The 24,379-nt window shown below is 45.7% G+C and overlaps 2 protein-coding genes and 1 long non-coding RNA gene across 3 annotated transcripts; 1 reads left to right on the top strand and 2 right to left on the bottom strand.

The window, feature by feature from the left end:
• The first annotated feature begins 8,234 nt into the window (after positions 1 to 8,234).
• On the top strand, positions 8,235 to 11,195 carry LOC117061459 (SLAM family member 7-like). Its single transcript, XM_033174298.1, has 4 exons — positions 8,235 to 8,574; positions 9,111 to 9,413; positions 10,070 to 10,097; positions 11,192 to 11,195. The coding sequence occupies exons 1-4, from the start codon at positions 8,337 to 8,339 to the stop codon at positions 11,193 to 11,195; spliced, it is 573 nt and encodes a 190-aa protein (XP_033030189.1). The 5' UTR covers positions 8,235 to 8,336.
• Positions 11,196 to 12,880: 1,685 nt separating this feature from the next.
• On the bottom strand, positions 12,881 to 15,572 carry LOC117061754. Its single transcript, XR_004428137.1, has 3 exons — positions 15,534 to 15,572; positions 15,306 to 15,394; positions 12,881 to 13,351 (listed from the first exon to the last, which is right to left on the bottom strand). It is a non-coding gene; the product is annotated as an uncharacterized LOC117061754 (long non-coding RNA).
• An 840-nt stretch (positions 15,573 to 16,412) lies between these two features.
• LOC117061458 (SLAM family member 8-like) lies at positions 16,413 to 17,163 on the bottom strand. The gene is made up of 2 exons (XM_033174297.1): positions 16,842 to 17,163; positions 16,413 to 16,726 (listed from the first exon to the last, which is right to left on the bottom strand). Exons 1-2 carry the CDS (start codon positions 17,077 to 17,079, stop codon positions 16,413 to 16,415), a joined length of 552 nt encoding a protein of 183 aa, XP_033030188.1. The 5' UTR covers positions 17,080 to 17,163.
• Between the last annotated feature and the right edge of the window lie 7,216 nt (positions 17,164 to 24,379).

Here is a 24,379-nt window from a genome sequence, read left to right as displayed (position 1 = left end):
AAGAGAACAAAGGGAGCTACTTTTCCCTATGGAAGTAGCAACCACATGTAAATACTTTTACTGAGCAAACCTGCCTTCTGAGAACGCTGTGTAACTCAGGAAGTATGTGAGTAAACTCTTTTTATTCATTTAAGATACATTGTGTCGTGTGCAGTCTTTTAAGAGGGATATAGGGGAATTATACCAGGAATATATATATTATTTTAGGCTTTAGCAAGCCTGTGCAAACGCGTGTGCTGGCACCAAGGGTTTATCCGTGAAGCGAGGTCCAAGTCCAGTCCTGGGTCTAGGGGTCCAAAGGAGGTCAGTCCGGCGGGGAGCAAGGCAGGGAGCAGGTCGAGGTCCAAGGCAGGTTCAGGCACAAGGTAGCAGGTTGAGCACACGCTTGCAACTAAGTTGCTCACGCAACTTGGGCTGGGTCTGGCTGGCTTTTATCTGGCCCTATGCTTAGGGCGGCCCCGATCCTCCGGAGACTCGCCTCTCCTCCGGGCCTGGAGGCGAGCACTCCTCCTGTAGGCACTTAGCTCTCTTCGCCTCTCTGTCCTGAGCCTCTGCAGCTCAGGAGAGGCTGGTGGGTTACTGGACCCAGGGGCCGCCTCAGCTTCCTCTGAAGAGGCTGGGAGTAGAGCACCTGCAGGCAATGGGTCCCCCCTCCCATCAGGAGCCAGAGCAGACTCTGCTGATGCCTGCACCTGGGGATCCAGCACAGGTGGGGATCCTTCAGGCTCAAGCCCTGGCCCCGGCTCAGCTGGTTCTGGAGGCGGGGAATCCTGTGCAGGCTGGGATCCCTCAGGTTCAGCATCAGAGTCTGACTCCCAGGCCATCACACGCGTCTGCTTTGTGTGTTTTAAAAGGGAATGAAACTCTGCTAAGTTTGGAGCTTGCTAACACAAGCTGGGATAGGATATATCTGAAAATATATCCTCATCCACGTTCCTAATCATTCCCACAAATCCCTTCCACCCACATCAGCTCTTGCCTTGTTATCATTAAACTCAAATTTAAACAATAACCTTAAATGCAGAGGTTAAATGCAATAACCTTAAATGTATTTTTATGATTATCAGCAGCCCAATTTGCAATAGGCCAATACTGGAAACAACCTGTAGAAATCCCCATTGAAATCTTGGTAAATAATATTTGGAATGTGGTTCTATTAGAATGCCTTACTCACCATAAAAGGTAAAGGGAACCCTGAGCATTAGGTCCAGTCACGGACGACTCTGGGTTTGCGGCGGTCATCTCGCTTTACTGGCCGAGGGAGCCAGCATACAGCTTCCAGGTCATGTGGCCAGCATTACTAAGCCGCTTCTGGTGAACCAGAGCAGCACACGGAAATGCCATTTACCTTCCCGCCGGAGCAGTACCCATTTATCTACTTGCACTTTGATATGCTTTCAAACTGCTAGGTTGGCAGGAGCTGAGACTGAGCAATGGGAGCTCACCCTGTCGTGGGGATTCGAACCACCGACCTTCTGATCGGCAAGCTCTAGGCTGTATGGTTTAACCCACATCGCCACCCACGTCCCCTTTACTCACAATAGAAGGGTAATTAGAGGCACTTCAAAGATAGACACTTTTGGTGAGACTTGGCTTCCATTCTTTTCCTTTATGAAATGAGACACAATATATACTTTTATTCCACACACAGCATAAGAATCTCTGTGGAGAGGCTACTTGAATTGACAATGCATGAATAAATGTATTGTTTGTGTACTGTGTGCTGCATATGGAACTTAATAAGAATGTGACACTGGACAGGTTACTGTAGATATATGTTGCTCTTGTATTTACATTAAAACCAATAATTGGGTTTAAAAAACAAAAACAGGCCAGTGACCCACACCTCCTGAACAAAAGACCTAACAAACTGATTATGGAACAAGGGGAGGGAGGCAGCTTGTGCAAAGCGGGGCTCCGGTGGGGTGCGGGAAGAGCGTCCCGCACCCTGGGCTCCCCGGCGGGCCCATTATGGCTCTGAACCCTTCCCTCGTTCCCCCTGTAAAGGGGGAGTGGGGGTGAAGGGACAACAGAGCCGGGCTATAGGGGACATGCCCCAACCGGGACGTGGAGCGGCGCCCGCCGCTCGCAACGAGCGTCAATGTTCTACCTGTCAAGATTGGAATTAAAGAAACCCGGTGGTTGTGAGTATTGGATTGGACTTGTTTTTCGTTCTATTTTAACGATCCGGGAGGTATTTGGAAAGGAAGCCTGCCTCCCTCCCCTCGGAGGATAGAAAATAACCGGTTTGATATAAGATCTGATATAAGAATAATTTGTTAAGATTTAAAGATTTGTTACTAACTATTAGGGACAAATATTATTGTCTAGATTTGAATCTTTTTAAATGAATTTAATTTTTTAGAGAGATGATGTTATTAAAGTAGATATGGATCTAAAACCGAAGGAGAGGAGGCAGGGGAAGTCAACCGTCAAGATTCGGAATTAGAATATTTTCTTATATGTGTACAAGAAGAAGAATCGTGATTATGTCTGTATTTGTTTTATATATGTAGGTGTGGGTGTGGGTTTATGTTTTGTTATGAAAATGTCAATAAATTCTTATAAAAAGAAAAGAAAATAACCGGTTTAAAAGACTGCTGTTACAATGATGGTTACAAAGTATCTGAACTTTGACAAGTGAGACTTTTTCGATCTCCCTTTGGGGAGCAAGTTTGTGGAAAATATCTCTTTTTAAAATTTGTGGTTCTTGCGCCCTGGTTACAGGGAAAATGGCTGCGAAAGATTGTGACTGAGTGGAAAGTTACTGGCACTAAGATGGAGAAGTTTGGAAGTTGAAACTGTAATTTGACACCTATGCCCGCTTCTGCCATGCTGGGTTTCGTTTTTGAGTTGGTTACGAACTATGAGCTAAGTGATGATCAAAGGATTACTTTCTTGAGACTGGAACTGCTCAATCAAAAATTGGTGATATTGAACCGGGACATGTCAGAAAAGATATACCTCACAGAGGAGACTTTTCAGGAAATGGCTGCATTGGAAGAGAACCTTGGCAAAGAGCTGAAAGGGATGGCTGAAGAACAGGGCAAAATGGTCTGGCGACTCTGGGAAAATGAAACATCCTTCGGGGGTGGCAGACCCAGGACGGGGAAATTTGTTATATCTAACTCTCGAGGTGAGAGCTCGGGAGCGTTGGTGGAAAAATTACTATGTTTACAAATAAAAGAAGAATGGTATTGTGAACCGGAGAAGCTGGAAGAAGAGGATATGTGTACCCAGATGCTCTATGCAAGGATTGTTATGGACTTCGTCTGGATCTGTGGAGTTGCAAGGAAAAAGGTCATTTCGAGGAGCGGCACCGGAGCAAGACGAGCAAAGAAAATGGACAGAAGGGGGATAGGGTGAACTGTATTAAGGGTAAAGAAAAATTGATCTATTATGGTACCCTGAAACCGGTGTGTCAAGACTTTGAGCTTTTTAATAAGAAAAGGGATATTTTAATTTTTGTTATTAGCAGCAGTTTTAGGGAAAGAGGATATTTGTTATGATCTGTTTCGAGAATAATGCGTTAAGATTTAGAATTTTGTGTTGAATTAATATGAAGTTATAATATGATTTGATTTTTGTTAAGTTAAGAACGGGAAAAATATTGTATATTAGAAAATAAGATTTTTCAAGAAGAATGTTTAGATGTGAACTTTTTAAAATGAATTTGAGTTTTTTTTGGAATATGAAGTTATTAAAGTAATACTTGGAATTAGAACCGAAGGTGAAAAGGCAGGGGAAGTCTGAGCCAAGATTCGAACAAGAAATATTTTTTTTGGTACAAGAAGAAGAATTATTGGTATATTTGTATTTGTCTATTTTCAGTTAGGTGTTGGGTTAATGTTGGTGTTTTATTTGTTTGTTATGGAAAATTAATAAATTCTTATTAAAAAAAAACCCCGAGGTGCCACTGTAAATAAAATAAAACAAATAAGGTTTAATAAAGCTATACAGTGGTACCTCAGGTTACATATGCTTCATTTTATAGACTCCGCTAACCCAGAAATAATGCTTCAGGTTAAGAACTTTGCTTCAGCATAAGAACAGAAATTGTGCTCTGGTGGCGCAGTGGGAGGTCCTGTTAGCTAAAGTGGTGCTTCAGGTTGAGAACAGTTTCAGGTTAAAAACTGACCTCCGGAACGAATTAAGTACGTAACCAGAGGTACCACTGTAAGACTATAAAAGGGCGAGAGCAGGTCCTGCACCCTGTCTCTCAGATCGGTGGCCATCTTCCTCCCTGCCTCAACAGCAGCAAGACTCCCCATCAGTGAGTCCCAGAAATGGACATTGTGGTGCGTAACTGCAGCTCATGGATCTCTGCATTTCTGGAGAGATACGCTGGTGGATTTTTCTTGCAGAAGGCTTGTTCTTCAGACTATTGCTGTAGCCTACTCTTCCTTGGGTAATGACTTCACTGCTTTCTCCCTCAAAAAAAGACAAAAAGCAAAACAAAACAAAAAACACAAGAAAAACCCAAACAGTGAATTAGAGGAGCCAACCAATGAGCAGGAGAAGAGGACTGGAGATCTTGGTGGAAGAGAGTCAGTTTCTTCTCTGAACTCTGTAACACACCCATCAGCCCATCACGCATTCCCACCACCCTTCTGAGTAACACCCCTCCCCACCATCTCACTATATATAAGGGTCTGGTGACTTCTGTTTCAGTGTATCTGAAGAAGTGTGCATGCACAAGAAAGCTCATACCAAGAACAAACTTAGTTGGTCTCTAAGGTGCTACCGGAAGGAATTTTTAAATTTTTAATTTTGTTTCCATTTTAATCTGTTTTAATATTTTAGGTTTTTTATGTTTTAACGTAGGGTTGTTAATTTTTCTTGATTTTACTGCTGTGTTGTTGTTGTTTTTTGTTTGTTTGTGAGTTTGTTTGGTAAACCACTTCACAGGTTGGTTTTTAAAAATACATTTTATTAAATAAATAAATAACATACCGGGTAAATAACATAAATAACATAAATAAAATAACACAAGCCAAAACACAATCCACCCTGTACATTTAAGTATCTGTCCACAGTCACCTACCTGTTATCAAAGGCCCAGAATCCACATTCCTTTGAAAGAGAATATGAAATAAAGTCAAACCATTTTAGCGGGGGGGGGGGGGGGGAATAATCAATGTGTGTGTGTGTGTGAAAAGAAATTTTAAGCACCAGTTACCAGCTGAGCTTGCTACACCACTGAGCGCCCATCCCTTTTATAGAGTCCCAGGTTGCCCCCAGAATGTTACCCAGTGCACAATCATGTCATTCACACATTGAGACCACAAAGCTCTGCTTGTCTGTCTGACCCTGCATATGGAACTGGTAGTATTTCAGGGAAAGGTACCTTAGAGGTCCTGACTTTCAGCATCCTAAATGGGGCTTCCAGGACCCCTAGACTACATTTCCCCATGTCACTGGGGCCAACGACTCCTCCCCAACATGGTCTGCCAGGCTATCTCAGCAATGAGCAACATCCACAACCTTTGTTCACCTCTTGGTTCATTGCACACCCAACTATCTACCGGTATGTGCTGATCTATATTCTTAGCTACCATGACCCCACCACCCACAAGAGAGGCATCCTCTCACAAGAGGCAGTGATGATGATGATGACCACCCCCCTGAATGGCTTGAAAAGAGGGTGAGATACATTTGTGGAGGGGAAGACTGTTGAGGGACACTAGGCAGGGTGGCTCTGCTCTCCCTCCTCCATTGGAGGCAGCAATGCTTCTGAATACCAACTCCTGGAAACCACAGAAGGAGAGAGCATTCTGGTGCTCAGGTCCTGCTTGCCAGTTTCCCATAGGCATCCAGAAGGTCACTGTGAGAAGAACAGGATGCCAGGCTAGATGAGCCACCGACACGATCTTGTTATGTTCTGACGTTCCTGATTTCCCCTCTGGAGTTAATTCCATACCTCTGGAGCTTGGAGGCATATGAACATTCCTTTGGGGTTTAGTTACATGTGATTTTTGCTCACCCTAAATAAAAACCTGAGCAATTAGAATGTTTTTTGTTGCTGGTAAATTTGCAACAGCCTTCTCCGTCTGCAACAGCTGCCAGCGTTTTTCATTGCTTTCTCTTTGGCCAGATCTGTCACATGATTTTTGTTAATAGCCAGTCTTTGCAAAGAGAGCAATTCTGCTCCTTGCCGCCAAAAACCACACCCAGCGATACACGTCCATGGAGAAGCAAACATGACTTTTTATGGCAGACGTTTCCTCTTCAGAATGTTGCTGTACTTTCTTCGGGGTAACGTATCACACTGTTTGTCCTGAGTGACGAGCAATAAGACTTGCGCAAGCAGCCGGTGTTTCCAGAGGCTGGGGGAGAGAATGGCCATTGTTTTCCACCCCGACATTTGCCTTTTCCAGCAGGATAAGGGAACCCTGTTGTAATCCATCTTCCCCTCCCCTCTGAGCTGCATTTAAGCCCGGCTGCCTGGAGTGTAGGAAGACCAGGGCTAGAAACTTCATTGTCTGTTAACTTTTGTGTTGCTTTGTATCTGTGTACTTAAGTTTTAGGGTTTTTTTGGGGGGGGGGGGCAATATTGAATTAGTTTGTGTTTGCCAAATTGTTTATTTATGTCATTTTTAAAATTTGCTATCCTATTCTATATTTCGTACATTCGTATTTCCAATGCTCTGTATTTTGATGTTTTGAACGTTTGCTGTGAGCCGCTTTGGGCTCAGCTCGTTGCGGAACAGATGCATTTGAAAAAACTCAATCCTAATCAAGAGCGAAGTTACTGAGACAGCTCATGTCGGTTTCTCTTTCTCCGCTGATCCTTGCTGGTTTATGAGGGGAGGACCAAAGAGGCGTGAAGGGAGGAGTAAGAAACAAAGGAGGGGAAACACAGTCTTGTTTGGATGAGAAGGGGAGGGAAAGCGAGCCTTGCTGGTATAAAGAGGAGGATCTGATCTGCTGGGAAGCGAGAGGGAGGAAGGAGAAGACCGTTGTGTTGGAAACTTCATGTCTCTTTTAAATGAAACCTTGGGGTCAGGCTACACTTATAAAGTGGATGAACAGGCTTATTTTAGAGTACCTATCCTGTGCAGAAGAATGAAGTTGTCCTTCTCGCAGTGGTGAAACAGATGCCTGAACGGGGAGCCAGCAGGCAAGATTTGAGCGCAACATCAGCAAGTTTCCCATCGGTGATTCCCAGAAACGGCCAGTTTGGGGCTTCACTGCCACTCATGGCTCCACGATTGTGGATTTTTCTCTCAGAAGACCTCTTCAGAGCATTGCTGTACTCTTCCTTGAGTAAGGACTTCACTTCTTTCTCCCTCAAAAAATGAAAGAGAAGAAGAAGAAGAAGAAGAAGAAGAAGAAGAAGAAGAAGAAGAAGAAGAAGAAGAAGAAGAAGAAGAAGAAGAAGAAGAAGAAGAAGAAGCCCACCTACATGCATGTAGGGGACACTCTGAGTTTGATTTGGCATGAAGAGGGATATTATTGGCAATATTGTTTGCTAGCCCTGAGGGCCTCCTTTCCCCATCTCGAACCCTCCCAGAACACCCTTGTTGGCTTCCAAGGAATCTGCAAGACAAGGCTTAATTCTTTTTGTCATACTGTATTTGTTACTGAGCTGAAAGTCTTTGATGAAGGTGGTCATCTGCCTTGAAGGTGTGGGATGGAAAATAATCTCTAGGGCAGAAATGTTTTCCTGAAGGATTTTGTCAGTCATTCACCAATACAAAAGAAATGTCAGTTAAGAGCAAGCAGTGAATTAGAGGAGCCAACCAATGAGTAGGAGAAGGAAACTGGGGATCTGGGTGGAACAGAGTCAGTGTCTTCTCTGACCTCTGTATTAACTTACCTCAGTTTCACACAAAAAATTAGTGCATAATCATTTTCTCCTGAAACACACATGCAGATTGTTTTTAGACTGCTGCTTAGAATAATTTTTCACTGGGTTAGATCTTTCTGTGTTGTGTTTTCAACAGACATTTTGCACAGCTCTGATACTGCTTTGAAGCTTTATTAAAACCAAGAAGTATAAATCTTGTGAACTGAAATAAATGAACTTTTGTTCCTTGTGAGGGGGAATTCTACTTATTTTTCAGAATTTTTCCTTGGGTCAATTACACATAGCCAAATATTCCTAAATTTTCAGCATAGCAAACCTTTAAAAAGATTTAAGTGTTTAATCAATTGCTTTTTCAGATTTCACTAAACATGATAATGATACTTATTTTCACCTATGTTTGTATCTCCTCCTCTCACTAGAAACTTTAAGCCATGCAGTGGGGAATCCACACCATCAGGTGAAAGGAATCCTGGGAGGATCAGTCTTGATTCCTGCCAACGTATCTCAAGGAATAACAGTGGAGAAAATGGAATGGGACTTTTACCCTGAAAGTGGTGGCCTGGGCTATTGGCTGGGGGAATTCAGTCATGGGAAACTGGAGCACTCAAGTCCCTCTGATCGGTTTGGACAACGACTAGACATGGTGGACGAGACAACACTGAGGATCAAAGGCCTGGAGTTGGATGACAGTGGGATCTACAATGCTCGCATCTGGTTTATGAAATCACGGTTTCAAGAACAGAGTTTCAGCCTCACTGTTTATGGTAAAAAATAATAATAATATTCCAGTAGCACCTTAGAGACCAACTAAGTTTGTTCTTGGCATGAGCTTTCGTGTGCATGCACACTTCTTCTTCAGATACGCTGAAACAGAAGTCACCAGACTCTTATATATAGTGAGAGGGTGGGGAGGGGTATGACTCAGAAGGGTGGTGGGAATGGATGATTGGCTGATAGGTGTGGAAATACCTGTTGACGACTGTTAACGACTGCAATTGGTCTTACAGGAAAAAGGAAGGGGTGAGATGGCTAAAAATAGCTATATCATGTATATTGAGATAAGAATCCAATGTCTCTATTCAGACCAGGTCTCTCCATGGTTTTAAGTTTGGTAATAAGTTGCAATTCAGTAACTTCTCTTTCCAGTCTATTTCTGATATGGTAAGTTATTGCTTTCACTTTATGGTAATTTATTGCTTTCACTGTTTGGCTCATGGAATAGGATCAACAGCATTTGACTACATTGGTACAGGGACAGGTGGGACACAAACTTTATATTGCTTTCAATTGTGTTCAACAGAGCATGTGCCAACACCCCAGATGCTCCATCTAGCGGTATCCAGTACTCCAGAGGGATGTAATGTGACCCTGCAATGCCAGACACCTGGAAGGGAAGAACTCAAGGTCTCCTGGGAAAGAGGGGATCCCCCCAGGGCCTTAGAAAGCAGCCTGGATGAGTTCCAGCTTTCTGATAGTGGGAGGCAGCTCCATGTCTCCTGGCAGACCATGCCTTCTGACTCCACATTCACATGCCTGGTCAGCAACCCTGTCAGTGAAAAGCGAGCCTCATTTGACTTGTTCCACATCTGCTCAAGTACTGAAGGTGAGCAATGTATCTTTATCCAGAGTTGCTGTTTGGGGTCTTGGATAACTTATACCCTATAGGGATTCAAGGAGAGACGTTCATATATGCAAACATTCTTGTTGAGCTGTGTTAGAGCAAATTCAGCCCTGCTTGAGGATTGCCCTGACACATCTGAATTGTTGCTTCTGTTGCTTCCTCCTCCTCCTACCTTTAGGTAAATAAATTACCTTTGGAGCAGGCAAAAGTGAAGGCTGTAGCAATGCCTGACTGCACACAGGATTGTGCTGTAATTCTGGATCCAGCCCTATGGCTACACCACCCAGTAGCCAGTGTGGTGACCTGCAGAGGCTGCCAGACTCTACCCGCCAGCATAACCCTTGCCCTTTGGCCCTGCTGGCTGGAGCTGATGGAAACTGGAGTCCAGCAACATCTGGAGGGCAACACATTTCCTGCCCCTGTTGCAACACCTCTTTTCATTGTCTCCCCTTCATCTCACTGGTTTCTTGTATCCTAAAGGAAGACATTTTTGTTTTGGAAGTCTGTCCCTGAAGTAATAAAATGGACTGGCATTTCATTCATTCATTCATTCATTCTGCTTCTCTCGGTCATGTAGAAGAATCACTTTTCTGGTTGCTATTGAAGCATTTTCAAGAGTCTCTTATTGCACATTGCAGGTGAACACACTGGAACCTGGAAGATCCGGTGGCTTATTTATTGTCTCTTTGCAGTTTTTTTGTTGGGAATTGTGATTGTGGTGGCAATATGCCAGTGGAGAAAAATGCATCAAGGAGGTAGAACCATCTCTATTAATCTTCTTCCCATCTCACCTGGGATTGAGGCTCCCGACTGTTACGGAAATTCCCGGGCAGAGGCTACTCAGCTCCCGGTCCTATGGAAGAAGCCCGTGGTTCGCTGCGGAGTCAATGGAGACGAGCCAGGAGTTGGAGCAAAAGCAAAGGAGTTTATTGCGCAACAAGGTTCCGGAGGATCCGAACCCCGAACAAAGGGTGACATGAACTTTTAAAACTTCCCGCAATAACCCAGAATACATTTCGGAACACATCATAACTACGTCAAGGGAAGGACATCACAGGCAATGTCCAGCAGCGGCACCCCTGAGCAAGCCTGATGAGTAAAAAGCTGCTGCTCTGCGCATGCGTTGTGGTTGCTGCAGGTCTCCATTGCCTCTCCCTCCCCCCGCTCCTTTTTCCGAACTCAGTAGGACGGATGTTACTCTTCGCCTGCCCTGGAGAGCGCCAACCGGGTGGGGGGGGAGAAGAGTGAGAGCCAGTGAGCGGGCGGGCGGGCGAGGCGCAGGACTGAATGTCATCAAGAGGGGCTGGGAGAAGTGAAGGGGTGGAGGCGAGCTGCTCCTTGAAGACCAACTGGAGACCCTGCTAGTGCAGGCTGCGAAGCCCAATGAGCCTTATTTCTCCTTCCTTCCTGCCCGCCCAAACCCCAACCCAGCAGAGTGACTACAGCGACTGGATCGGCCGCTTGCCAGCCGCGGGTGTGCCCGAGTCCCAGGCTGAGTCCTCTATCTCTGCAAATGTTTCCCTCTCTGCTTGTCTTGTTCTCCGACGTCCGGGAGAGGAGCGCCGAAGGGGCCGGAGAGAGAGGGCACTCTTCGCACCAGCACGCGCGTGCTATACACACACGCACACACAAAAACTCCCCCACATGCAGGGAAAGTACCCCCAGATTCAAGCGCGTGAGTGTGGATTTAAATCCCGCTCCCCACATGGTTCGTTTCCTTCCTCCCAGACACCTGTTTCCTGTTTTCTTTTCCGGAGCAGATAAGCGTGGTGTAAATAATACCTTCCCATCAGTCAGAAATTCTGGCTCCAGACTCCCAGACAGACCTGCTTCTCCCTTCGGATGCCATGCACTCCCAACATAAGGCTCCTGCGCCCCACACGGCCAAGCCAGAGCACATGGGAGTGTTTTGGGTGCAGGAGCAAGGGGCTATGAATCAGCTATGGCGGGAAAGGCACTCTGCACAGGGCCGTCTTAAGCATATGTGGCGCCGGGGTGCAAAGATCTGCCCAGCGGGGGGCCCCGGTTGCCCAGAATTGTTGACCTTTTTTCGGGAGCTGACACCGCTGCTCTCAGACTCACATGATATAGACAAATCATAATATCATAATAGGACTGCTGAAGCAGCACGGGTAGATAAAAACCCAACAACAATTTCATCAGTTACATGAAATGTTTAACATAGGAAAAAAGGTTTTGTTGTTGTTGTTGTTTTGGACCAAAGCTCACAATTCGAAAAAGAACTTATACAAAACAAATAAAAACTTTTATCTAAAATGTACAATCTGCTATTAGATTGGGAAACAAAAGATGAGCTTGTCAAAGATTATATGACACATTGAGCAATAGATAGAGGATACAACATAGATTTTAATCTTTGGGGAAAACTTGGGAAGAACGATCTGAAGTTTACAGCGTGTTATTCTTTGAAGGATAATTATTTGAAAATGATTTGCAGATGATATTTAGCTACGAGTAGACTTGCTAATATGTATAAGACTGAATCAGATAAGTGATTATCTGCATTGGAGATGCAATGAGGTTGAGGGAACATTATTTCATATGCGGTGGACCTGTAAAAGGGTAAAAGAGTATTGGGAAATGATCCGCAATGAATTGAAAAAAATGTTCAAAAGTACCTTTCAAAAAACAAACAAACCCAGAGTCCTTTTGGTTGGGGATAGTTCAGGTGGAAATTCCCAGGTGTCAAAAAATGCTATTTATGTTTTCCACTACTGCTGCCCATGTTTTGTTAGCCCCAAAATGGAAAATGAGAGAGATCCCAACTAAAGAAGAATGGCAACTTAAACTGATGGAATATACGCAGCTTGCAGACTTAACATATAGAATAAGAGAACAAGAAGAACATACGTTTAAAAAAGATTGGAAAATGTTTATTGAATATATGGGGGAAATTGTGTACACTTGAAAATGTTGGCAGCATTACGATAAATTCAGCAGTGTAAATAAGTGTTGATGGATGTATTAATGGAATGGTTTAAAGGTAAAGGGACCCCAAACCGTCCAGTCGCAGACGACTCTGGGGTTGCGGCGCTCATCTCACTTTTACTGGCTGAAGGAGCTGGCATTTGTCCTCAGACAGCTTCCAGGTCATGTGGCCAGCATGACTAAGCCGCTTCTGGCGAACCAGAGCAGCGCATGGAAACGCCGTTTACCTTCCCGCCGGAGCGGTACCTATTTATCTTCTTGCACTTCATGCTTTCGAACAGCTAGGTGGGCAGGAGCAGGGACCGAGCAACGGGAGCTCACCCCGTCGCGGGGATTCGAACCGCCGAATTTCTGATATGCAAATTGAACCATGAAAAGAGAAGAAGGGAATTGATTGACATTTTAAGGTTGTTTAAACTGTAAAATTGAAAACTTAATAAAAATCACACACACACACACAAACACACAAACAAAGAAATCAGGCTTGGCTCTAGCTCTCTGGCTTCTGCAACCAGCCTGTTTTTAGCCCAGCTCACACACAGACAACTCTTTCTCACTTCCAGCCAGGTGAGAGAGGGGGCCCACTCATTTGCCCTCTGGTATAAGCAGCCTCCAATGTTATCCTAATGACCTTAATTAATATACTTAGGTGGCAACTTTGACTCTTGTCTAGCTAATTCAGAAATGGAATCCTGGCGCCGTTGTCGGCATTTAGTGTTGGGGTATGTATGGTTCCGCCAGTATTGATGGCCAGGAAGGGTCTTCCGTGGTTCTCTCCCCTGATGGTCCCTTAATAGGATCTCTAGCGCCGACTCCAAGAGGGGTGCCTTCTCCCCCAGGTCCTTGGCTTGTGGGGTGCAATGTTCATTTCCTGAAGATTCTGGGTCTGATACAGAGTCAGAACAGACAAGAGGACAGGATTTCCAGGGTGGTGGGGAACTCGTTGAAACTTCCTTTCTGTCCCAGAAAACCTGCAGGAGCAGAGAGAACCAGAACCAGCTATAGAACATGACAGGAGAGACTCAGATGCAGCTCCTTAAAAAGTCACTGAGGATTTGTACCCACCTAAATAAACCCGGGAAAGAATGGAGTTCTGGCAAAGCCCAATGGTGCCCTAAGATAGATCACAGACACCTCTACAGTGGCGGAGGAAGCCTCTCCACCCTGGGGGCAGGGTCACGACGCACATCGGGAAGGCTGCACATGGGTGGAAATGCCGCTCATGCGCAGTCCATCCGGCCCGGCGCCACTGCTCCCGCAGCGACCGGGCAACCCGCTGAGCAGGCAGCGGGGCGTGGGGCTGCCTCATCCCGCGGGCTGCCACTCTCTTGGCAGGTCGCTCGGTTGCCACAGAAACAGCAGCACCGACTCAGATGCACTGCACATGCCCGGAATTTTCGGGCATGCGCAGTGCATCCCGCCCGGCGATGCTGCTCCCTCGGCGACCAGGGCCTCGTGGGGCTGCCCTGCCTGTCTATGGAGCAGCACAGGCGGTGGGGAGTGGCGGGAGGGGGCCGCCAAGTGTCACCCCCCTCCCCTGGAACCCAGGGCACCCCTCCCCCATCACCCCGCCCTTGCTATGCCACTGCACCTCTATACAATATTTCCACTCATTTTGGGTTAGCATTTGGTTCTACAGGTTCCTGGATCACTCACCCTAAGTTAGGGTGTAGTTGCCCAGTTTTAGCAGACAAAAGGAGGCAGTTTGCTTCTGCTGGAAGTGACATTTTTAAAGTCAAGGTCCATGTTTCAATTATTGTTTCATATTCCAGTTGGAATTGATGATACAATTAGCATTTTAGAAGGCATCCAGAGTAGCTGCTGAGTGGAGGCGACAATCCTGTTGGGGACTGTTCCACATGCACCTTCCCCTGTGGAGAAGCAGAATCCTGCAGCCAGTGGGTGAGAGGAGGGTTTAACCCTGCTCAGTTTGACTGTGCATGCATGTTCCCCTGATGGGAACTGGCTCTCTGCAGAGGCTGCCTCCCTCTCCTTCATGAATTGGATGAACTGGATTCTTGTTCACAAAAACCTATGCCATAATACAGGTGAAATGCCATAATAACAATGCCTCATGCCATAATAAATTTCCCATTTTCCCCTGGCCTAGAGAATGGGCCCAGACTCACCCTGAACAGCTAAAAGAGGCTCCTGGGAGGCCACTGGGACATTGCTGGAACAATTCTTGGATTAGGGCAACTGGCTAAAATGTTTTAAAATGTTCTAAATGGTTCTAATTTTGGTTCCTCTGTTTCTTTTTTGTCAGGTTGGTGTTGGTTAAATGTTTAGTTGGGGTTGGCAGTTACTTTAATTTGGGTTCCAGTTACAGGTAGGTAGCCGTGTTGGTCTGCCATAGTAAAAATAAAAATAAAAAAATAAAAAAATTCCTTCCAGTAGCACATTAGAGACCAACTAAGTTTGTTCTTGGTATGAGCTTTCATGTGTATCTGAAGAGGTGTGCATGCACACAAAAGCTCATACCAAGAACAAACTTAGTTGGTCTCTAAGGTGCTACTGGAAGGAATTTTTTTTATTTTTTTATTTTGTTTTAATTTTGGTATAACTGCAAACTGGTTGTTGCTGTCGTTGTTGTTGGTTTCTATTGATTTATTGGTTTGTTGGTTGCCAAATACCCCAATATTTGATGTTTTGTTGTGTTTTTATATATGTTGCAAGTCACCCAGAGTGGCTGAGGAAACCCAGCCAGATGGGCAAGATATAAATTTAAATCAATCAATCAACCAACTTCTTGATCAGTGAGTTGGGTAAGGGAGAGGGGTAGTTGTGGCCTAGTCTTGTTGCCTGCTTGTAATCTGTTTTGTGTGGGTCCCCCCCCCTCAAAATAAGAACGGATCACAATTGTACTGATTTTATAATTATTGGATCGAACCATCATCCCTTCACCACTTCACGAGCTCGTCTCACCTGATTCTCACCATCTTGTTGTGGACTTCTTGCTGAGTTCCGGTGTGCAGAAGAGCTCTCCAAGTCCTCTAGCATCAACGAGTGAATATCTGAAGAGACATATTATTTATTCCATGGCATGGACCAACTTCTGCCTCTCAAGATAAGGAAAAGTAAAGTAAAGGTGTATTTGACAAGCAGCCTCCATCCCAGGTGAGGCAGGAAACAGATTGACAGAGATGGCTCTACCTCTTTCCTTCTTTTTGAATTTTTGCTTCCTCCTCCTCCTCCTCCTCCTCCACATCACTGCCGCCACCATCACGATCACCAACGTGAGAAGTGGAATGTAGATAATGCTATGTCTCTGGTGTCTCACCTGTACATCTGCAATGTGCAACGAGAGTCTCTTGAAATATTCTCTAATAACAACCACCAAAGGGACCTTCCTGCATGGCTGAGAGCAGTAGAGCAAATAACGAAGGGTAAGCAAATGTGCCAGTCTGTTCCATTTGTACAGTGGTACCTCAGGTTAATAACTTTATTCGTTCCAGAGGTCCGTTCTTAAGCTGAAACTGTTCTTCACCTGAAGCACCACTTTAGCTAATGGGGCCTCCCTTCAGGATAAGATTTCTGTTCTTACCCTGAAGCAAAGTTCTTAACCTGAAGCATTATTTCTGGGTTAGCGGAGTTTGTAACCTGAAGCATATGTAACCTGAGGTACCACTGTATTGACTTTATTGGATTACTTTGGCACAGTGTTTCGGTCCATCACTTTGGTTTGCATTTCCCCTATCATTTTATTTTTATTTTTTATTTATAAACTGTATTGCAACCAAAAGTTACCCAATTAGTTCATGATAAAATAAGATAAAACACAGAGATTCAGAAGATCACATACCCAGGGGGCGGCGGGGGGGTTAGCAATTAAACCATTTCTACAAATCACAGAATTGTAGAGTTGGAAGAGACCTCAGAGGGTCATTTAGTCCAACCCCCTGCAACGCAGGAAGCTTTCGCCCAACATGGGGCTCATACTTACAACCCTGAGATTAAGAGTCTCATGCTCTACCAGCTGAGCTATCTCACCTAAATACGGCTATTCCTCCATACACTGACCAGGTCACACTTTTACTCACCCTCATCACTTGGGCAGATTTTGAGCAATTCAAAGGAGGCATTCTTTTGGCCAACAGAATTGCTAAGCAGGCAAGTGAAGGCAGAGTCCGAAGAGCCTTTGCGCCAGAAGACACGGAGTTTCCTTCCATTGTCAGAAAGCTGAAAGTCCCCATACAGACTGTTTCCTAATGCCCTTGGGGGATTCCCCCTTTTCCATGAGATACTGAATTCTTCCCTTCCAGGTGCCTGGCATTGCAGGGTCACACTGCATCCCTCCGAAGTCTGGAAGACTTCCTGAAAGAGTATGCTTGGTGTTGGCACTGGCTCTGTGAAACACAGATGAAATCAGCATAAGGTTTGGTTCCCACCCATCCCAGTACCTTCGTAGGGAAATGGTGCTGATCCTATTCCATGGGCCAAACAGTGAAAGCAATAACTTACCATAAACAGTGAGGCTGAAACTCTGTTCTTGAAACTGTGCCTTAGTAAACCAGATGCGAGCATTGTAGGTCCCACCGTCATCCAACTCCAGGTCTCTGATCCTCAGAGTTGTCTCGTCCACCATGTCTAGCCGTTGTCCAAACCGGTCAGTGGGACTTGGGTGCTCCAGATTCCCATGTCTGAATTCCCCCAGCCACAAGCCCAGGCCACCCCTTTGGGGGTAAAAGTCCCATTCCATTTTCTCCACTGTTATTCCTTGAGATACGTTGGCAGGAAACAAGACTGATCCTCCCAGGATTCCCTTCACCTGATGGTGTGCATTTCCCACTGCATGGTTTAAAGTGTCTAGTGAGGGGTGGGGAGGAGTGGGGGAGGAGATACGAACAAAGGGTAAAATAAGTATCATTATCATTTTGAGCTCCTTATCCATCCTCCATCATGAGGTGCCAGAGCAAAGAGCCAGTGTGGTGTAGTGGTTAAGAGTGGTGGACTCATAATCTGGTGAACCGGGTTCGATTCCCTGCTCCTCCACATGCAGCTGCTGGGTGACCTTGGGCTAGTCACACTTCTCTGAAGTCTCTCAGCCCCACTCACTTCACAGAGTGTTTGTTGTGGGGGAGGAAGGGAAAGGAGAATGTGAGCCGCTTTGAGACTCCTTCAGGTAGTGATAAAGCGGGATATCAAATCCAAACTCCTCCTCCTCCTCCTCTTCCTCCTCCTCCTCTTCTTCTTCTTCTTCTTCTTGCAGCATTAAAAATGCAGCATTAAAACGTAATAGGAAGGGGTCTAAAAATGATATTGCAGGTGTCAGTGGTATGGTAAAGGGGTGAATCTTTAGCTTATAATGGAAACTCTTCAATAAAGGTGCCAGGTGCATCTCTGTGGGGAGGGACGTCTACAGTTTAGCAGCCTGTCACAAAGAAGATCCACTCCTGGGCTGGCATTCCCCCAAATGTTTGAGGGAGGTGAAACTAGTCTCTCGGGTATTTGGGACCTAAATAAAAGAAAGTTTGCACTATAGGAATAGGAATAATTTATTATTGGCCAAGTACATTTTCCAACATACTTGGAATTTGTTTCGGCTACATTGCAATGTAAACATACAGACACTGTTCCTCTCACAATACAAAGAAGCAAAGAAACCCCACCCATATTTTACCTCCCCTTAAGCTATACAACTACGAATTTAACAATTTAATGGCACAAGGGAAAAAACTATTCTTGTGCCTGGCCGATTTTGTATATGAAGTCCTGTAGCGACGTCCAGATGGAAGTAAATCAAGCAGATGATGACCGGGATGTAAAGGATCTGCTACAATTCTCTCTGCTGTCTTCCTAACTCAGGTAGCATAAATTGTCTCTATTGAAGGCAAGCTAACACCAATTACCCTTTCTGCAATTCTTACAGCTCCTTGGAGCCTTTTCTTGTCTCTCTTGGAGGCTGTACCGTACCAAGCTGTTATAGAATTACAGAGAACAGTTTCTGTAGAATTGGATCAACACTTCCTGGGACAATTTAAATTTCCTTAGTTGACGCAGGAAATACAGCCTCTGGTGGACCTTTTTAATAATACTATTGATGTTGCTTGACCAATTTAAGTTATAAGAAATTATAGAGCCCAGGAACTTAAAGGACTCTACTACTACAACCATGTTACCAAGAATGGAAAGTGGTGGCAGAACGGAAGAGTGCCTTCTGAAATCAATTACCATTTCTACTGTCTTTTGGGTATTTAGTACCAAATTATTTTCGGTGCACCACGAAACAAGATGGTCTACTTCCCTCCTATACACAGATTCATCGTCCTCCTGGATAAGCCCGATAACTGTTGTGTCATCAGCAAATTTCAAGATCTTAACCGATGGATCAGTTGAGGTACATTCGTTTGTGTAGAGAGAGAAAAGCAGTGGGGAAAGCACACACCCCTGGGGAGCACCGGTATTGATGGTATTGTTGCTCGATATAATTTTCCCCAACCTCACCTACTGCCTCCTGTCTGTTAAAAAGTTGTATATCCACCGGCAAACAGGGGCAGGTAAATTGAGATTAATTAATTTAGAAAACAATTTAGATGGTACAATAGTATTAAAAGCTGAGCTAAAGTCCACAAATAGAACTCGTACATAGGTCCGCAAGGAATCCAGGTGTTGCAGGATATTAATATTAATTTTAACTGTTGCTGAATTGTACATTGTCCCACTGGAAATGCCCAACTGACTAGTTAAACATTTGCTACACTCTCCTAACTGTCCAAACAATGTGGCCCTTTACTGGAAGAGAAGGACATTGTTGCAAGTTAAATTCCAGAAATCAAGTGCTCTTTGTTCTCAAACAATAGGCACCTATCTGATGTCCAGGAACTGGGATCCAGAGAAACTCAGAGAGAAGATTGGTCCAGGTGATTAAAATAAAATAATGTGAGGTCTGAACTTCATCTGTAAATAAAGCAATCAAATACAGTACTTAAATCTTTTCAAAGCTGTCCCTTCGTCATATTTTGTGGAACATCTGGCTCTGTGTAATTGTCACAAGGAAAAATTCTGAAAAGAAGTAGAATTTACCTACACAGGGAACAAAAGTTCATTTATTTCAGTTAACAAAATTTATATACAGTACTGCTTGGTTGTAAGAAAGTCTCAAAACAGAATCAGAGCTGTGCAAAATGTCTGTTGAAAACTCAACCCAGAAACCTCTAACCCAGTGAAAAATTATTCTAAGCAGCAATCTAAAACCAATCTGCATGTGTGTTTCAGGAAAAAATGATTATGCAATTTTTTTTGTGAAACCGAGATAAGTTTATACAGAGTTCAGAGAAGAAACTGACTCCGTTCTACCGAGATCCCCAGCTGCCTTTTCATGCTCATTGGTTGGCTCCTCTAATTCACTGCTTGCTCTTAACTGGCATTTCTTTTGTATTGATGAATGACTGACAAAATCCTGCAGGAATACATTTCTGCCCTAGAGACCAGGTCGACTTGCAGTCATCACATCCTGTGCTTTTATTTCGGTCCACCCCACGCCTTCAGGGGAGTTTATCACCTTCATCATACACGCAGATTGCCCCCCCAAGTTCAGCTCGGTAACAAATATCACACACACAATTAAATACTCAAAAGCCTTCTGTTGGAGATTCCTCTGAAGCCAGCAAGGGTATTTGGGGGGAGGCTCCAGTTGGGAGAGAGGAGACCCTGAGTGCTAGTAATTAATATTGCCAATAATTTCCCGCTTCATGACAAATCAAACTCAAACTGCCCCTCTCCGTACATTTAGGTGGTTTTTGTTTGTTTGTTTTTGTTTTTTTGAGGGAGAAAGCAGTGAAGTCCTTACTCAAGGAAGAGTACAGCAGAGAGCCATGAGTGGCAATCATGCACCAGAATGGCTGTTTCTGGGACTCACCGATGGGCAGACTTGCCGCTTTCGAGCTCACGTCCTGCCTGTGGGCAGCATTAAGGCATCTGTTTCACTACCCTGAGAAGGACAGCTTCATTTTTCTGCGCAGGATAGGTGCCCTAAACTATGCCTGTTCATCCATCTTATAAGCGTAGCCCGAGCCCAGGGTTTCATTTGCAAGAGTCGTGAGCTTTCAAACACAACGGACTTCTCCTTCCGCCCCCTCTCTTCCCAGCAGATCAGACCCTCCTCTTTATACCAGCAAGGCTGTCTGTGCCAGCTTTCCCTCCCCTTCTCACCCAAGCAAGACTGTGTTTTCCCTCCTTTGTTTCTGACTCCTCCTTTCACTGCTCTTTGATCCTCGCTTTATAAGCCAGCAAGGATCAGTGGAGGAGGAGAAAAAGGGTGAGAGCTCAAGGTGCTTCTTTGTGTGTTAAACACCTGCCTGTGTGTGCCTGTTAAAGGTGTCTGTTTAGAATAGTTCTAGTTACAGGTAGGTAGCCGACGTGTTGGTCTGCCGTAGTTGAATGCCCCTCCCAACCCTCTCACTATATATACAGAAGTCTGGTGACTTCTGTTTCAGTGTACCTGAAGAAGTGTGCATGCACAGGAAAGCTCATACCAAGAACAAACTTAGTTGGCCTCTAAGGTGCTGCTGGAAGGATTTTTTTGTTTGTTTGTTTTGTTTAGAATAGGTGTTTGATTCTCACCCAAATCTGGAGATTACCAACCTTTCGGAGTCCTGCAAAACCATTGCAAAGAAGAGAAACCAAGTCCACAGCCCTGGACAGTTCCCTCATAGGCGAAGGTGGTAGGTAAAGAGCCCAACGGTAGTTGGTCCCAGAGGCAATGAGATACATACTGAGAGCCACAAGGGTAACACAGATACTAAGGACAAGGCAGTGCCAGGGCTGGTTGAATATAAAAAAGGAAGACAGGTTGGGACTGGCTAAGAACAGGCTGAAGCTGGCAAAGGCAGCCCCCCATTCACTGTTTAGGGGTACTCTCTCATTTTCCTACTCATATTAAAATACTGCCCCTCAATGAGGCCAAACTTAGATTCACAAAATGTTTAGGGGTATGCCTACTCCAGAATCCCCGCCCCCCCAAAAAAGTACAGGTAACCAATAAGCAGTTGTCTTAGATACTTCTCTCTTGATTGGGATTGATTGAGTTTATTCATATGCATCAGTTCCGCAACAAGCTGCGCCCAAAGCGGCTCACAGCAAACGTTCAAAACATCAAAATGCAGAGCATAGGAAATACGAATGTACAAAATGCAGAATATGACGGTAAATTAAAAAAAATGACAGAAATAAACAATTTGGCAAACACCAAACATTTTTAAAGAAAAATTAAGCTTAAGTACATAGATGCAAAGCAACACAAGAGTAAACTGACAATGAAGTTTCTGGCACTGGTCTTGCTACACTCCAAGCAGCATACAGCTGGCTCCCACATCCTGCTGCAAGAGGCAAATGTCGGGGAGGACAACGATGGCCAGTCTCTTCCGCAGCCTCTGGAAAGATCAGCTGCTTGCGCAAGTCTTATTGCTCTTCAGGACAAACAGTGTGGGACCAGGGCCGTATTAAGCCTATCCGGCGCAGTGGTTCAAAGATCCCTCTGGCGCGCCCCCCCCCCCCAATGCCCCTGTCAGCTTGGGACTTCCATTTTCACTCACGGACCCTGCACCGAGCTCCTGCATCTTCATCCGCTGCAAAACAGGCAGCAGCTCGCCAGGTGCAGCTTCCCCCCCCCTTTTCCCCGCTGGTAAACAGCCTTCTCGTAAGGCGCAGCGGGCAAGATCCCGCACACATCCGTGGCTAAGTTGGCATCGATGGTGACAGACAGGAAAAAACGGGCTGACCTCCCTGGCCAGCTGTTTGGGCAGCTGAAAGCTTAGCACGGCCGCCTCGCCTTGGCCGGGATCCACCCGTGTTTCCCTCCGAGCAGGCAGCAGCTGGAGGGCACTCCTCCGGCATGGGGGAGGCTCCAGCCGCGCTGCAGCATGGAGGAAACGGACGAGGGCGGCGCTGCCGCATGGCGGGGCGTCCGGGGGAGAGCGCGGGCGGCGCAAGCACCCGGCCGCCCGTGGGGGCAGGGGGAGGCTGCCGGCGGGGCCGTGCGGCTCCCCCCCCTCGCTGCGCTCGAAGACGGGGCTGGGCGGCCGGGGAGCAGCATGGGCAGCAGCGGCTGTGCCGCCGGCGTGCAAGCATCCGCCCGCCCACCCGCCCGTGGGATCGGGTTGGGGTCGGGGAGGGGGTGCCCGGTATGCCGGCGGACTCGCGGGGGTACCCCTGGGGGCCCGGTGCACTGGTGCGCCGTGCCACCCAGCCCCTATGGCGAGACGGCCCTGTAGTGGGACTTACCCAGAGGAAAGTACAGCAACATTCCGAAGAGGAAATGTCTGCAGGAAAAGGTCATGTTTCCTTCTCTACGGAAGTGTATAGCTGGGTGTGGATTGTGGGGGAGGAGCAGAATTGCTCTCCTTGCAAAGATTGGCTATTAACACAAGTCTTGTGAGAGATCTCTGTTCCCCACACAAGCACTGAGTCCCCGCTTCCATCGTAGGACTTGCCAAAACAGCAGAAGAGCAGCAACAGATGCAAGAAGAGGGAGACTCTGTCTCTTCCCATCGGAGAACGTTCCCGGCGGGGCGGCCGAGTGGAGATGCAGAAGCGAGTTGCCCGGGTCGCTGCGCGGCTTTCCTCCCTCCCCAGGCTCCTTGCAACAGGGAATGCCCGCGAGGAGCGTCGCCTGCTCCTGGTTTTAGCGGCTAGGGACGGGGCATTCTCCACCGTTGGGGCACCCCACTCCGAGAACGACCTTTCCAAAGTCCTTGGAAGTGTGTGCCAAGACCTTGGAAGTGTGCCAAGAGCAGGGCGGTTTGAACTGGATCCTGCATCTGGACCTCGCTCCACTGGTCAACATTTTCCTATTAATGCCAGAAATGCTTCCGGACGTTTCGACGGCTTCTCTCCGCAGCGTCCGCAGCGTCTCCCTCCCTCGCCGCTAAATCCTCGAATCCTTCAGTGTGGGGGGGGGGGGGGAGGGCGAGCGAGAGAGAGAGAGTGATGGAGAGATGGACCAGTAGAGGGCGCCCTCTCTATGAAAGTCACTGCTTGTGGATACCGGGCAAGAATCTTCATGGCACTGTTGTGGATTCCTACTAAGCAACTGTATTAGTTATTAGTTATTAGTTATTATATGTATTAGTTATTATTATTGCTATTATTTAGTCAGCAGCTGGCAGCCTTCCTGGTAAAGAAAATATGTCTCGTTTTCTTAGCCCCAAAATGGAAAACTAGCGAGGTCCCATCTAAAAAAGAATGGCAACTTAAGCTGACAGAATATGGAAAACGTTTATTGAATATATGGGGGGGGGGAATTGTGTACACTTGAAAACGTTGGCAGCATTAAGATAAATTCAACAGTGTAAATAAGTTTTGATGGATGTAATCATGGAATACTGAATGGTTTAGTTTTTGTAAGATATGCAGGGATTTATGATATGCAAAATGAAGCTGGAAAGAGAAGAAGGGGAGTCGTTGGTATTTTAAGGTTGTTTAAATGAATAGTCTAAATTGTAAAACAGAAAATTTAATAGTATATATATATATATATATATATATATATATATATATATATATATATATATATATATATATATATCAATCACACAGGTGTGTGTGTGTGTGTATGGAAAAGATGTCTCGGAAAGAAAGTCTGTTTTGTGGATGTTGTGCCGTGGGGACAGGTTGAAGATATAGGAGCCACTGCCCAGGGACTGAGGTCCCTTCGCTGCCACCCCCAATAAAATATTTGAGGGGGCCACCCCCACCCCCCATTGATGGGTATTTCCATTCAAACAGTACCAGTATGTGTGTGCCATGTAATGTGATCAGTTATGCAGAATGGGGCTCACCTACCCCCCACCCAATATTTCATTCAAGTTGGCACCCCTGGGAATCACCAATGCATCTATTCCCCTCCCTAAGGGACTTGTGATCCTGCTAGGTCCCACCAGGTTCTGTCAAAGGCAGAAAAATAAAGAGGCAAAAACCAGGAAAATAAAAAAAGCAAAGTATGCTTAGTAAGCATTTGCTTGTTCATTTGTTGCAACCAAGATTCAACCTCTCTGGGCAAA

This window comes from Lacerta agilis, chromosome 17 (genome assembly GCF_009819535.1).
Source record: "Lacerta agilis isolate rLacAgi1 chromosome 17, rLacAgi1.pri, whole genome shotgun sequence".
NCBI lineage: Eukaryota > Metazoa > Chordata > Lepidosauria > Squamata > Lacertidae > Lacerta > Lacerta agilis.
The sequence above is the reverse complement of the archived record's forward strand: the minus strand, read 5'-3'. Positions and strand labels throughout refer to the sequence as shown.

Excerpts from the sequence above, each read along its gene's own strand:
- LOC117061459 (XM_033174298.1), top strand. The coding sequence starts at position 8,337 with ATGGAATGGGACTTTTACCCTGAAAGTGGTGGCCTGGGCTATTGGCTG. Across the intron at positions 8,575-9,110 it reads TTTCAGCCTCACTGTTTATG|AGCATGTGCCAACACCCCAG; the intron begins GTAAAAAATAAT and ends TGTGTTCAACAG. Across the intron at positions 9,414-10,069 it reads CATCTGCTCAAGTACTGAAG|GTGAACACACTGGAACCTGG; the intron begins GTGAGCAATGTA and ends TGCACATTGCAG.
- LOC117061458 (XM_033174297.1), bottom strand. The coding sequence starts at position 17,079 with ATGGAATGGGACTTTTACCCCCAAAGGGGTGGCCTGGGCTTGTGGCTG. Across the intron at positions 16,727-16,841 it reads TTTCAGCCTCACTGTTTATG|AGCCAGTGCCAACACCAAGC; the intron begins GTAAGTTATTGC and ends TGTGTTTCACAG.